Below are 13,804 nucleotides of genomic sequence, written 5' to 3' on the forward strand. Positions count from 1 at the left end.
TCGACTTATACATGAGTATATACAGTAATTGTTTTAAATTTTACCTTCTGTGATTCAAATTGTAGGATATGAGAAATCTACGTTTTGCATTGAAACAAGAAGGTCATAGTAGAAGAGATATATTTGAGCTCCTGACCAAATATGCTTTTCCACAGTCAAATAACTTGGTAAGTTTGTTCTGCTGAACATTGTAATACCTTCCCTTAACAACAACAACAACAAAAATAACAAACAAACAGAAACTCAAAACAAAAAGCAAGTTTGGAGATCATTGCAACACTTCCCTTTATTCTTACTGTCTCTTCCAAACGATTTTCACTTAGATTTAAGCTTCAGGGGAATTTAATCCAAAGTAAGTATGCTTACTCAAATTTGAATTTCTTACTTACTTTACATGGAGGATTTACATCAATTCAACCTAGATAACAAGGAAATTGAAATAGTTAAAGATTTGCCGTACGTCTGATCAATCTTTGATCAGAATGAGAATTGCAGTCAGAAAATTACAAAAAGACTGGAACTGGGAGGGGGAACTGTAGACAAGCACCTTAGTTGCAAAGATATAAGATTGAACACTAAAGTCAGGATCATCCAAGCCATAGTATTTCCCTTCACCATGTACAGCTGCCAGAGCTGGACAGTGACGAAAGCGATAGAAAGAAAATGAACTCATTTAAAATGTGGTGCTGGAGAAGAGTGCTGAGGATACCATGGATGGCCAAAAAGAAATTAATGGATCCTAGAACAGATCAAGCGTGAACTTTGCCTGGAAGTAAAGATGTCCAAATTGAGGTTGTTGTACTGAATCACTAAAAATGACAATTATGCTAGGAAAGGTGGAGGGCAACAGAAAGAGAGGAAGAAAGCATGCCAGATGAATAGACTCAATAAAGGAGGCCATGACCATGAGCCTGCAGGATCAGAACAGAGCAGTTGGGCATAAGGGGGTCCTGGAGATGTCTCATTCCCAAGGTTGTCATGAATCAAAGTTGATTCAAGGGCAGTTAACAACAAGTATGCTTAGATGAAGAACCTAATACAGTATACTGATAACATTTTTTGTGGACACACACACATTTCTTAGCACCTTTGAAAACCATTCAAGTGATGGTGGCATTAGTTTTCATAAACAGGAGGTATCATGTGTGCTGTTTCTATACAAGTATATAGACAAGAGGTGGGTATTAGATAACTGAGGTGGGTGGGTGGGTAGGGGGCAATTTTCTGCCCCAGGACATTCTGAAGCTACATGGATTGCCAAAAATGCCTTCCCCCAAAGCAAAGGCAGAAATGTCCAAAAGTCCACTTCAGAATCCTGGCTCCACTAACAAGTGATAAACCAAATTATGGACCCTCTGTCTGTATTTTGTGACACTGAGACCAGATATGGTAGCTTGTCACTCTCAATTCACACCTCATGCTAAACAAATCATGAATTTGTAATTTGTTTTTGTTTTTGCTTTGTTTTTTGTCCTGCAAACAAGAGAGGCTAATGAAACCTGTTGTGAAGTAAATAATAATAATAATAATTTGTTTTATTTATATACCGCTATTCCAAAGATCATAGCGGTGAACAGCAAGTAAGCCAATGAGCAAGTAAGCTAATTTGCCCCCAACAGTCTGGGTACTCATTTTAGTGACCTCGGAAGGATGCAAGCCTGAGTCGAGCTTGGGCCCTTTTGCTGGTCTTGAACTCGCAACCTTGTGGTTTTGAGTGAGTGGCTGCAGTACAGGCATTTGACCACTGCGCCACCAGGGCTCCTTGTGTTTTTTTTTTCCATTTAGCTTTAATTTTTAAATTTTTATGCAAGTACATTGCTTGTAAACAGTAATCTAGGGTTGTCTGTAACCTTGGTATACTGTTTCAACCACATACAGCCTGTGATCATTTGCGAGAATATTAATAACCCTAGCACAGCTTTGTGTTTTGTAAAATGGCTATTCTGTAAAATATGTGAACTTCTGTTTGCAGTTGATTAATTTGAAATAAATGTACTCTTTTGTGCATTGAAAAATGCTATAGAAATTATTCAATAACAATTTGTAGCAGCACAGAGAGCTTGCATTTTATTCTTTTGGACATGGTTGATGTGATGTGGACATAATTTGTACAGTGGTGGGATTTTTTCGTATCCCGAAAATTTCGTAACCTGGGTATTTCGTATCCCGAGGTACCACTGTATATTCATATATGTGACTTGATTGCTTAACACTTGGGCCTGATCCATGCATCCAGGAGGGTAGGTTTGTAGAAAACTGAGATAACAGAATGCACTATTTCAGACGGGATGTGGGAAGTAACTTTTTGTAGTGTTCCTAGAGACCATATGTAAAGATATAACCTGTCTACACATACCTGCCAGTCATACACATACATACTATGTATGCATATGTCTGCAGTGCTACTGTTCCTGATGGATAGAAAATGCTCTGAATTGAGTGTGCTGTGAACTGGCTCCAAAAACACTGAGTTCTTGAAAATGACTACAGAGGAATATGGAAGAGAGACTTAAGAGGACAAGATATGGATGTTGGGATGGCAACTAACATTTAAGAGGAGCAAAAGTGTTGGGTCCGACTATCTGAACTGAGCAATTACAATTGAATAATCTAATCAATAAATGACACAGGATTGAATCTCTGATTTATTACAGATAAAATCTTGTATAAGCAGTTTATTGTGGCTAGTAGCCAGCTGGATGTCTCTGTCATAGTGTCCATATCTTTTATGTCTGCACTTGGCAAGAAATGCTAGCATTTTTCACTGAACATTTCATATTTGGGCAATATAAATTTTTAGTTCACTTTGGGTGTCAAGTTCAACTGGCCTGGTGATGTGATTCAGAAGAATGTGGCTAAGTGTTCCAGGAACAAGCTTCTGTTATCTGGTATTGTTTTGATTAATGTAATTCATTGGGCCTCTAGCCTACTCTCATCCAAACTGAAACTACTTTATAATAAATAAAAAATAAAATTTTAATTTATATCCCGCTTTTTGTTACCACAATCAAAGTGGCGTACAACCTTTTAAAAAATACAATATATACGATTTCCCCCCTTAAAAAGGATTAATGCATTAAAATTACAAATGATAAAATCTAAAAATAGTACGATAATAAAATAACGGTGGGTCAAGTCATCCACAAGGAGGTCATAGATGATATGTGACTTGTTTTTCACCGACCTGGCATTGCAAAGGAACAAAGTAAGGTTCTGTGGTGTGGTTGATAAGCTCCCCATCCTATTTTGGGTAACAGAGCGAACTGAATGTGGGATCGCTTTCAGACATCGATCCCGCCGTCTTTTGTAACAAAATTTCGCCCTATTATCGCCATACCTTCCATTGCCCCGTACAACCTCAATTTTCATTCCCATGTCCCCAGCCATCCCATACCCCCCATCTCCCTTCAATCCTGTCATGTTGTTACACTAGATGTTTCCAAAAGACAGTGAGACAATATCTAATCTAGCCCACACCCGTTATTCAGTGTCAGCTTTGCCCACTTCAGCCTGCCATCCCACGAGATGGAAGAAAAATAAAAAGAGATAAAAACAGGCTCTTGGTTTGAGTCTTAACTTGGCACTAGAGCTAGCTTGGGCTCCCGGCTTGGCTGGAGTCCGTTCTTCCGAGGGGATGGAGGAGCGGCCTTTTAACACTGCCACTCTTGCCACACTCCTTGCTCCCAGCTGTTCACCGCTGCAGCCCTCAGCGTCCCAATGGTGAGGGGATAACTCAGCTTGGGCTTCTGGCTTAGCTGAGTTGGCTGGCTGGTTGGTCTTCTTGAGGGCTGGGGGAGTGACTTTTAAAGCTTACCACTCCTGCTGCGTCCTCCCACTGCTGCCTTGCCTCTGCTGCCTTCCTTGGTCCCAGGTGGAACTGGGGAGAGGAGAAAGGCTGCTGAAATTAACTTTGTAGTTAAGTTCAGTGTTTCCCCATAGAGAATAGCCTGTGTTACTGGAGAAGCTAGATGCCAGTTGTGAGTGACTGTCTCTTGCAGGTCGTAGGTCATATATGCCTGAGCAGTATTGCTTTTTAATAACCATTTTATACTATTAATGTGGTAGCTGTTTCATAACTCTTCTTTTCAGTTTTCCATGTGCTGACTTAAGAGATCCTAGTGTCTGCGTATGTTTCGCCTTCTGACATTCAGAAATACGTATTCTCATTTTCTGCCAAAACAGAATGGGAAAGACAAATACTAGGTTAATTAGTATTTTAGCTAAGTAACACAAAAAGTTTAGTTAGAGCCATCTTATATTAATTGGTGTGTTGCATGACTCAGAGTCATCTTATTTTAATTGGTGTGTATATCACTAGCAACCCTTCTTTACAATCCCTAAAGTCAGCTATTCTTAACACTGTGTGTTTACAGTCTATCAAAACAGCTTGCTTCTTATTTTCATTTGAATATAAATGGTCAGAACAACTCTGTACGTATATTCTCAGACGTAGGTCCCATTAAGTTCATGAGAAGTTAATTCTCTATTAACCAGGCTAGAATACCACACTGTATGTGTTTTTGTTATATAGGTTTAAAATTTTATCCCTTGTATGACCTTTAGCAAGTCATGCTCTCTCATTCTCAGAGTAAGGCAAAGGCAGACCCCCTCTGAACAAATTTTGCCAAGAAAACCTCATGATAAATTCACTTTAGAGTAACCCAAGTTGGAAATGACTTGAAGGCACACAGCAACAACAGCGATTCTCACAAGATCAAAATCATACTTGTAAGGATAATATAATTATGCTATTATTAGTATTTTCTCAAGTATTGTTTCAAACATTTAAACATATATAAACACATATATTTTAGGGAGCTATAATATATATATTAGTATATGTACATGTGTGCGCACACACCTTTGCCTGTGCGGAATAAATACATTTACTGTTGAAATATTCTAAAACATAGACTTCTCTCATCCTTTCATGTGTTCTATAAATGCTAATGATCATGTAATAACATTACCAACAAACTAGATAGCAGCTGAAAACAAGATGCAAGCCAAAATCCCCACACAGATCTAGAGGTCAGGACGGTGAATGCTTAGTTCATAACTTCCTAAGCTGTAACCTCCAAAAATAAACTTTCTCACACATACCTGCTGAAGCAACAAAATCTTTATAGGTGGTAATATTTTTCTTTGTCACATAGTGCACTTTGTACAGATACACTCTGCTGTATTTTTAAGTAATAAAAGCAGCTTAATATAAAATAGATAAGGCAGATATTGCAGCTTAAAGTTACATACGGTTGGAAGATAGAAAGTACAGTTGTGCAGACTCATTGAAGCTGGCTTGATGAATTGCACTTGCTGGATTGGCAACCAGAACAACTTGATCCTGATGCTTTCATTTATCATTTCATGCTGGGGTAACAACCCTATAGTGTGCCCCCCCCCCCCGCCTTGCAATGCTACACAGTTATTTGCAGATGACACTTTCCTGTCCCAGTACATTAGTTTTTCATGAGAAGCTCTGCTCATGGGCATCCCTTCTGTTATCTCATATGCAGAGAAGTATTCCACTTTATTTAGTATTTCATATGCTGCTCATATGGACATTCTTTTTGGTTGGGTAAGTGAGAGACATAGAAGCTTTGGATTAGGTAAAGCAAAATACTCCCCCCCTGCTTTTTCCCCAAGAAGCGTGCCTTTTGGGAGAGTTCTACACAAAGCTTCTTTGCCTTGTTAGCTGAAGTAGAGAGCCAGTGGTTTGAACATTGGACTATGACTCTGGAGACCAGGTTTCAGTTCCCACCTCAGCCATGATACTCATTGGGTGACCTTGGGCAAGTCATTTGCCCTCAGCCTCAAGGGAAGGCAATGGCAAAGCTCTGAACAAATTTTGCCAACAAAACCCTGTGATAGGTTTGCCTTGTTGTTTTGTTGTTAGCTGCCTTTGAGTCTACCTTGACACATGGCGACCTTGTGAATGAGACGTCTCCAAGACCCCCTATCCTCCACTTCTTTGTTCAGGTCCTTCTGATTGAGTCCACCCATCTGGCATGCAATCTTCTTCTCTTTCTGCTACCCTCTACTTTCCCCAGCATCATTGTCTTATCTTCTTTCTTCACAGTCCAGCTCTTACATCCATACATGGTAATGGGAAATACAGTGGCTTGGACAATTTGAACTTTAATGCTTAGCTGTATATCTGCACACTTTAGGATTTTGTCTAGTTCTTTCATAACTGCCCTTTCCATTCCTAATCTTGTTCTGATTTATTGGCTGCTGTCTGCGTTCTGATCAATGTTTGATCCAGTGTATGGAAAATCTATTTCAATTTTCTTGTTATTTAGTCTGAATATATGTACATCCTTGCTGATCATTATTTTTTGCGGTTGCTATAAGTCGGAAACAACTTGAGGGCACACAACAACAACAGAGTTCTGACTGTTCAAAGGGTTGTGCCATAGAATTTGCACAGATCTTGTTTTCTGAACTGAACTCTGTATCTATGTGCATAAAGCTAGCCTTTTTGCAACTGTAAATTGTTTTTAACAAGTTGTGTTAGGTTGTGGTGATTGTTGTAAAAAGGGGAATTTATGAGATTGCAAGCTGATTTTCCATTTAAGGTGAGCATGTAGACCAGGCTAAGGTCGGCTATTTCCTGAATCAGGTGATGATTACCTTATCACTTTAGCTTTGTGATCGTTGGTTCTTCACTAGCATTTACAATGAGAAGCGCTAATCAAGAGTACTCTCAAAATAACAGCTGCTGCTATGTTGAATAAGGCTTTTTGGTAGATTATTCTATACCTGGTGCACTATTAAGCTGTTCCAGCAGTGTGTTGTTATACAGTGAAAATTTCAAAGTGTTCTCGTCCTACCCTTGTATTTTCTCTCCCCAACCCCAGTAATAATGAGAGGAGGAAATCTGCATCAAGAAATAATACTGTACCGTGAGCCTAAAAAACTAAGCAGGAAGCATAATTTAAGTTTTCAGAGAACAGACTAGAATGTGAAACAGATAACATTAATCCTCCTTAGAGTACCCCCATTAGAATAAATGGGATTAAAGTTAGTTGTCCTTAGCGAGACTATTCATTTTGATTGGTCTGCTCTATGTAGGACTAACATTGGATTTAATCCAGTGCAATTGTTCAATGGTTGCTGCTAAGAATCCTCTGAATCTTCTGTGTTTTGACTGATTGTCCGAAAGTGGGCAGAGGTCGATTCATGGAGACCTTCCATGGGATAGGTTACAACAGTCTTTGTGCCACAACAAAGAAGGTCCTGTACTTTGTGCTGTCTTTTGGTAGCTGAAGAACACAGAGAAATGGTCAAAGAGCTGACATCAGTCAGATTCATACATACAATGTTTTTGAGTATTGACTTATACAAGTACTTTGCTAAAAGCAGTTCCCCCCTTTAAACATTAAACTGTAGAACGTCCACTTTTTTATATTGTGCTATGCCTAAGATGCAGATAGAAGTAGTTTTTACATTTAATTCAAAGCTGTGTTAATACTACTCATGTGGAAAATGTATATTATGAATTTAGCTAGTTGTTTGTTTGTTTATTTTTAAAGAAATCCTAAGTATCTGTAAACTGCAATATTAATACTTGGGAGCAGACGTGTTTCAGATTTTTGAGATTTTGGATTTTGGAATACAGGTATATACAATGGCCTTGGGCAGCAGCCTCAATACCCTGAAGGCACCAGATTTTATCAGATCATAGAAGCCAAGCTGGATCAGCCCTGGCTAGTATTTGGATGGGAGTCTGCCAGCGAATACCAGGTGCTGTAAGCTATGCTTTTCAGAGGAAAGAAAACCCTATGAAACCACCTAAGAAAACCCTCTGAAAATCATGGGCTAGCCATATATTGACAGGCAGCTTGAAGACACAAACACACAGCAGTGGAGGCAGCGACAAGCCCTGGCCACCAGAACTAATTTTTAAGGCTTCCCCACTTCCAGTGAGAAAGAGGGAGACAGAGACAGTACGTCTGCGTTCACAGCTAAACTTTGCGCTCTTCCTTCTCTACTGCCACTGCCAGCCAAAGTGAGGTCTAGAGCAGGATGCGACAGTGGTGGCTTCTGACAACCAGAAGAGAGCCCCATGCTAAAAAAAAGAGCCCTCCTCTCCCCCCCCCCCCCCCCCCCCCTTCCACCTCCAGATCCCAGATTCCAGTCAGTGCCTTTCCTACCCAGAACTTTTGCACATGGAAATGCAGCAATTTCAGCCAACCCCAGCAGTGAGACTGGAGAGAGATGCTGCTGCAGAGCGATGCTGGAGCAGGAGTGCTACAGCTGCTGCCTCAAAGACAGAAGCAGGCAGCTGGCAACCCTGCCACCATCACCGCCGGTGTTGGCTGCAACTACTGGGGTTCCCATGCGCAGACGACTTGGGTAGGAAAGGCACTAACTGGAATCTGGGATCTGGAGGTGGAAGTGGTGGAAAGCAGATGTGGGTAGTTGGTTTTTTGGTGCGTGGCTCTCCTCTGGACCAGGATTGGAGATAGTCAGGAGCAGCCACTGCTGTTGCATCCCGTTCTAGTCTCATTTTGGTAGAGGGGTGGCAATGGAGGAGGAGGAGCAATACCACTTGTGCAGAATTTGGTTGTGAACTCATCTGTGCCATCTCCCTCCTGGTCCTCTCCCCTCCCCAGAAATAATGCCCCCTGGTGGCTAGGGCTTGCTGCCACTTGCTGTTGCCCTATCATGTCGATACTCAAAAAGTTAGTGGATTTTGGAGTATTTCAGATAAAGGATACACAACATGTAGTGACCTTTCTCTTGTCAGCGCTCTTTATTATTTCTTTCTGCCACTTCACCTTGGGCGATGATTGTTTGAAACACTTGATGTTTTAAATGCCAAAGACAGAGACAAAGCCAAATTATTTTTATGGCTAAAATGCTGGCATGGGACTTATACCAGCTTTTCTATCCATACGGCATATGTAGACTGGATAATTTATTTCAGTAGACGGAATCTGCATCTTCAGGGAAGTGTGCAGAAAATATTATTGCAGATTTGCTGTTCTGTTTGGAAGCATATAAAATAATTTTAATCATTTTTATGGAGAGGGTTTTATTTTCTGTCACACATGCTTGCGTATTAGAATTTCAGTGAGAATGTGGCTCAGTGTTTTGCTTTTTTAGTCTTGGAATTACTTTCTTTCAAACATAGTTGCATTTTTATTTTTATTTTTTGCTGCTTCCCCAGAGTTATTTTTCCCAGCTTGTTAAAAACAAGGGGAAAGGAACAGTTTCTGTATGCTATAAAGATGCCCAATTACTGCAGTTTGCCATATTTTAACATCTCACTTTTCAGTAGCAGCAGGAGATCTTTCTAGTAACATCTGCCAAGTTCCCCTGTACCTCACAGAATACTCTTCATGTTCAGTTCACCTCACTTTCACCCTTGCTTGCCAATTCTTAAACAAACCAGAAATCATTTAAATGTTGGGAATTGAGGCAGAGAGGGCTCTTATATGTGTGACAAGGATTTAAGAGAGGAATGTGTGCTCCCCTCCCCGCTCCCTCCCTTTCCCCAGGCACAAAAATCAGCTGCATTACATTTGCAAACATTAGTTTGATTCATTTTGGGTGACGTTTTTAATGTTAACAACCTTGAATTCCCGAGTGGTTCTAGCTTAGATTGCAGATATAGATAAAGGTTTGGTTGACCTCTTCTGCTCTGACTTGAGGAGTGGGCCTTGAATGGTATCATGTGTGCACCCACCAGTTTTTCTTTCTCCCTATTATTATGTTTACTCCAAAAGTCTTCTCAATATATTTTTTTTAAACTACAGCTCTCATCAGCCCTATCCAGGTTAGCTAATTTTAGGAAATGTAGTCCAATGGCATTTGGAAACCATATAATCCCACCTTCCCCAATCTTCACTGTTAACAATTGTTAACACTATTTAGGATTTGGTCCTAACCCAGGACATGTAATCAGAGTTTGAAATGGAATAATGATCATGCAAAAACAACTGCTATACATGGCTGGGGAGCTTGGGTTGAGATACATTTTTAGAGTTTGTTCAATTCCATGTTTATTTCCTGATCCTGTAAGGGTTGGATAGTGTTGAGTCTGCACCAAATTGCTTCAAGCATCTTTCCTCAGACAAACAATAGGCAAGTTATCTCTTCATGATGGCAAATAATCTCTTTTACGCAATAATGATTGTAAGTGTTATTGGATTATCTTCATCTTGACAAGACATCTCTCTCTGTTTGATGGAAGAGAGAAATGCTTCTAACTAGGCTTTCAGATAAGCTCTTCCTGCTTTGGCATTTGTCCTAGTGAAAAATGAAAGCATGATTTTTAATAGGCAGGAAAATTCTTCAATGTTTAAGTGTATGATTTTCATATAGATATTAATTTGGGGTGTGTGATTGAAGACTGGTCTTATAGGTGCATTCTTCAGTTGGAATTTCATCTACTAATTTTTGTTCTATCATTACAGCCTTTCTTCGCATTTCTAAATGAAGAAAAGTTTTCTGAAAATGGTTGGCTGGTTTACAATCCTATGATAGAATACAGAAGACAAGTAAGTTGTCTTTATCTCAACACCTGCAAATCTGTTTTTCTACAGGGGTTTTAAAAAATGAGATCATTTCTACAGGTTTACTTTCTAGTATGGGCTTGAATTGGGTTAAATGGATAGAGAAATAGGATATTGGAGACATTTTATTCTTAAGTTATGAGCCTGAAAAGCATAGCTTGTGAAATAAACTTTGACAGCTGTGATATAAAACCAGTGGTGGCCTGTTGCATTGCATTTAAAAACAGATTTATTTATTTATTTTAATAAAAGAAAAATGCAAGAATTCTTGATTTAGTGTAGACTTGATCTTCAGAGTTGTACACTGTGGATTAAAAAAAGAAAATGCACAGAATGAAGAGCAGAGTCTACTAAAGTGCTCTGAAGAAATACCAGAACCATTCTAAAACTTCCTCTTATACTGTATCATGAAAAATACACATGAATATATACTCAAAACTTGAAATGTATTTATGCAACACATTTAATTCTTGGATTTCTCCCCTTGTACTTTTGCTGGTGTGTTAAAATAAGTATCAATACTCAAAATAATTGATATCTATCGATACATAAAATATGTATTGATACTCAGTCCTGTAAATATAGTCCAACATTTTAAGGCACAGAAAGGCTAAAAAAAAAGAGAGAATTCAAACACCTTCACAAATAATAGTATAAGTGAGAAACTATTCCTTTCACAGTAGGCTTTGGGAATACAGGCTCATTTAGTATCCTGTTAGGTCACAAGTGTCTTTGCAAAGAAATTGCTTCTACTGTTGTTGAACTTCAGTTCTCCTCATTGTGGGTAATAATGATGGATGATGGTTCTTGTAGTTCAACAACTGGTGGAGCACTGGCTTTCCACTCCTGTTGCAGAATGAGGTTTTCTGAAAAAGAACTTCTTTGCATTTGTTTCCCACTGATAATCTTGGTGCTAAATCAGGTAAAAGTTGGGCATTTTTCTGTGGGAAAAGGAAATTCATATTATTTTTTTTTCATTTTGCTTTACGTTAAACACTCCAACCTAAACACTAGCCTTATCAAATTGATACAGTTGACAGAAAACAGTCTCTTCTCATTGGACTTTTTCTCTATATCCTAAAGTTCAGCCATGTCTTGTCTCGTGTAGCATTAATGTTCATATCCACTACTGTAGTTCCTCATTTATGTAGATACCTATTGTAAGTTGGTAGGTTATTGCCACCCTGTGGTCATAATAGCACACATATATATTGCTTGTCAGCCACCAATTGTTTGAAAGACGGCATGTGAATATTACAGGTTGAGTCTCCCTTATCTGGAATTCCAAAATCCAAAATATTTCAAAATCCAAAACCTTTTTCGTGGGTGGCTGAGATAGCGACCTTTTTGCTTTCTGAGGGTTCAGTATCCACAAACTTTGTTTCATGCGCAGAAATTATTTAAAATACTACATAAAATTATCTTCAGGCTATGTTTATAAGGTGTATATGAAACATAAATGAATTTTGTGTTTAGACGTGGGTCCCATCTCCAAGGTAGTTCATTATGTAGGTATCCAAAATCCCCCAAAATACAAAATCCAAACTCTAGTCCCAAGCATTTTGGATAAAGGAGACTCAACCTGTACCCCTTTTCTCTTTCAGGGTCTGCCTAATGAACAGTGGAGGATAACATTTCTCAATGAGCATTATGCACTGTGTGACACGTATCCATCACTTCTGGTAGTGCCATATAATGCCACAGATGAGGATCTCAAAAAAGTGTCTGCCTTTAGATCCCGAGGTAGAATACCAGTAAGTGATATAAGCCATGAACATTGTTTTGTGTAGCAGAAAACTACTAAACAACGAGTATAGGAGCGCATGTAACTTTTTGATATACAGTACAGTGTATTCCGCAATAAAATCCATTGAATTTATTTTTCTTGCCTATGTCTCCATTCTTCTGAAGCACTTTAACATTTCCCAAAGATAAACTGTGCTGTATCTTTGACTAAAGATTTAATTGCAATGTTGCATGATAACTTAATCTTCGTTCCTTCATTTCCTAGCATTTTTGCCATATCAAAGGCCTAGAATTTGGAAACAGAAAAGAATGCACTTTTTAGATGAACTGGATTGGAACCTCTGTTAAGCTTTACCTTGGTTGGAACAGCCCTGTCAGTATTTGTTGGGCTGTTTTCTAAATATGTAACTTTCTGTATGTCTGCCTATTATTTTTTTCTTGGTAGGAGATGAATATATTCTAAGTTCCTTTTAAAGTGATTATTTTGGGGTGCTTTTGTAAGAGGAGTGGTATTATCTTGCAGTTCCTTAATGTTTATGTGAGTAACATGAGAGAAACCAGTGGGAAAGAAGTTACTCGTGCCCATTCCTGTAACATTTAAGGGGCAGATTTTGCTGATTCTCTATCCCTTAGAGGATAGAGAATCTGCAGGAAGCTTTGTGGAAATCAGTCAGGTTCTAACTGAGTATTTTGTACTCCATTAGGTGTTATCGTGGATCCATCCTGAGAACCAGGCTGTTATCACACGCTCCAGCCAGCCTCTTGTTGGGATGAGTGGCAAAAGAAACAAAGACGATGAAAGATACCTTGAGATCATAAGAGACACAAATGGCCAGCTCTCAAAACTGGCCATCTATGATGCCAGGCCCAATGTAAATGCTGTAGCCAATAAGGTAAGCAGATGACTGTATAGTATTGAAGATGATAGTTAAGCCTTTTAAAATTAATAACATTAGTTGGGCTATAGAAATGGTTGCTATTTCACAGTTTTGATTGGCTGATGACATTTTATTCTGAACAGTCAGTGCTAGTGGTTGACCAAATCTTTATCATTTTTAAACAGACATAGAATTGGTTTGAAGGAAATCTTGTGGTGGAGACACAGGTTCCTGCTAACAGGATTTAAAATTTGTAGCCAAAGACGGCTATGGATATCTCTAGATTTTGTTACTTTAAAACAGTTCTTTCTTGCTTATTGTACTAATGTTAGTAAATTCTAAGTGACTAACAAAAATAAGTTTTAAAATACAAGAATAATAAAATAGAGGTAGATACATTTAATACCAGTAAAGCCACGGGAAAACTACATAGAAGTGGTCAGCTAGTTCAGTTTGTACCTTCCCCACATAACTGAATTCCCATCACCCCAAAGTGCTTGTTTAGTCAAAAATACCTTGCAACCTTACAAAGGCCAATGAATTTAAATGTATTGATAAGTGATACTCAGAGCAAGGACAAGTACATCTGATGGGAGATCACAGGAGAGGGCCTTCTTGGTGGCTGCTCCCAGACTCTGGAACTCCATTCCCAAAGAG

At 38.9% G+C, this 13,804-nt stretch overlaps 1 protein-coding gene across 3 annotated transcripts in view; it reads left to right on the forward strand.

Annotated features, from left to right (window-relative positions):
* MTM1 (myotubularin 1) overlaps window positions 1-13,804 on the forward strand; it is a 42,971-nt gene that overhangs the window by 15,277 nt on the left and 13,890 nt on the right. For all 3 annotated transcript variants that reach the window (XM_042479387.1, XM_042479388.1, XM_042479386.1), the window contains 4 exons: window positions 66-167; window positions 10,425-10,508; window positions 12,128-12,277; window positions 12,974-13,162. In XM_042479387.1, coding sequence (XP_042335321.1) covers window positions 66-167; window positions 10,425-10,508; window positions 12,128-12,277; window positions 12,974-13,162 — 525 coding nt within the window. The remainder of the gene's footprint in view (window positions 1-65; window positions 168-10,424; window positions 10,509-12,127; window positions 12,278-12,973; window positions 13,163-13,804) is intronic.

The sequence above is a fragment of the Sceloporus undulatus genome, chromosome 7, assembly GCF_019175285.1.
Source record: "Sceloporus undulatus isolate JIND9_A2432 ecotype Alabama chromosome 7, SceUnd_v1.1, whole genome shotgun sequence".
In the NCBI taxonomy this organism is placed as follows: domain Eukaryota; kingdom Metazoa; phylum Chordata; class Lepidosauria; order Squamata; family Phrynosomatidae; genus Sceloporus; species Sceloporus undulatus.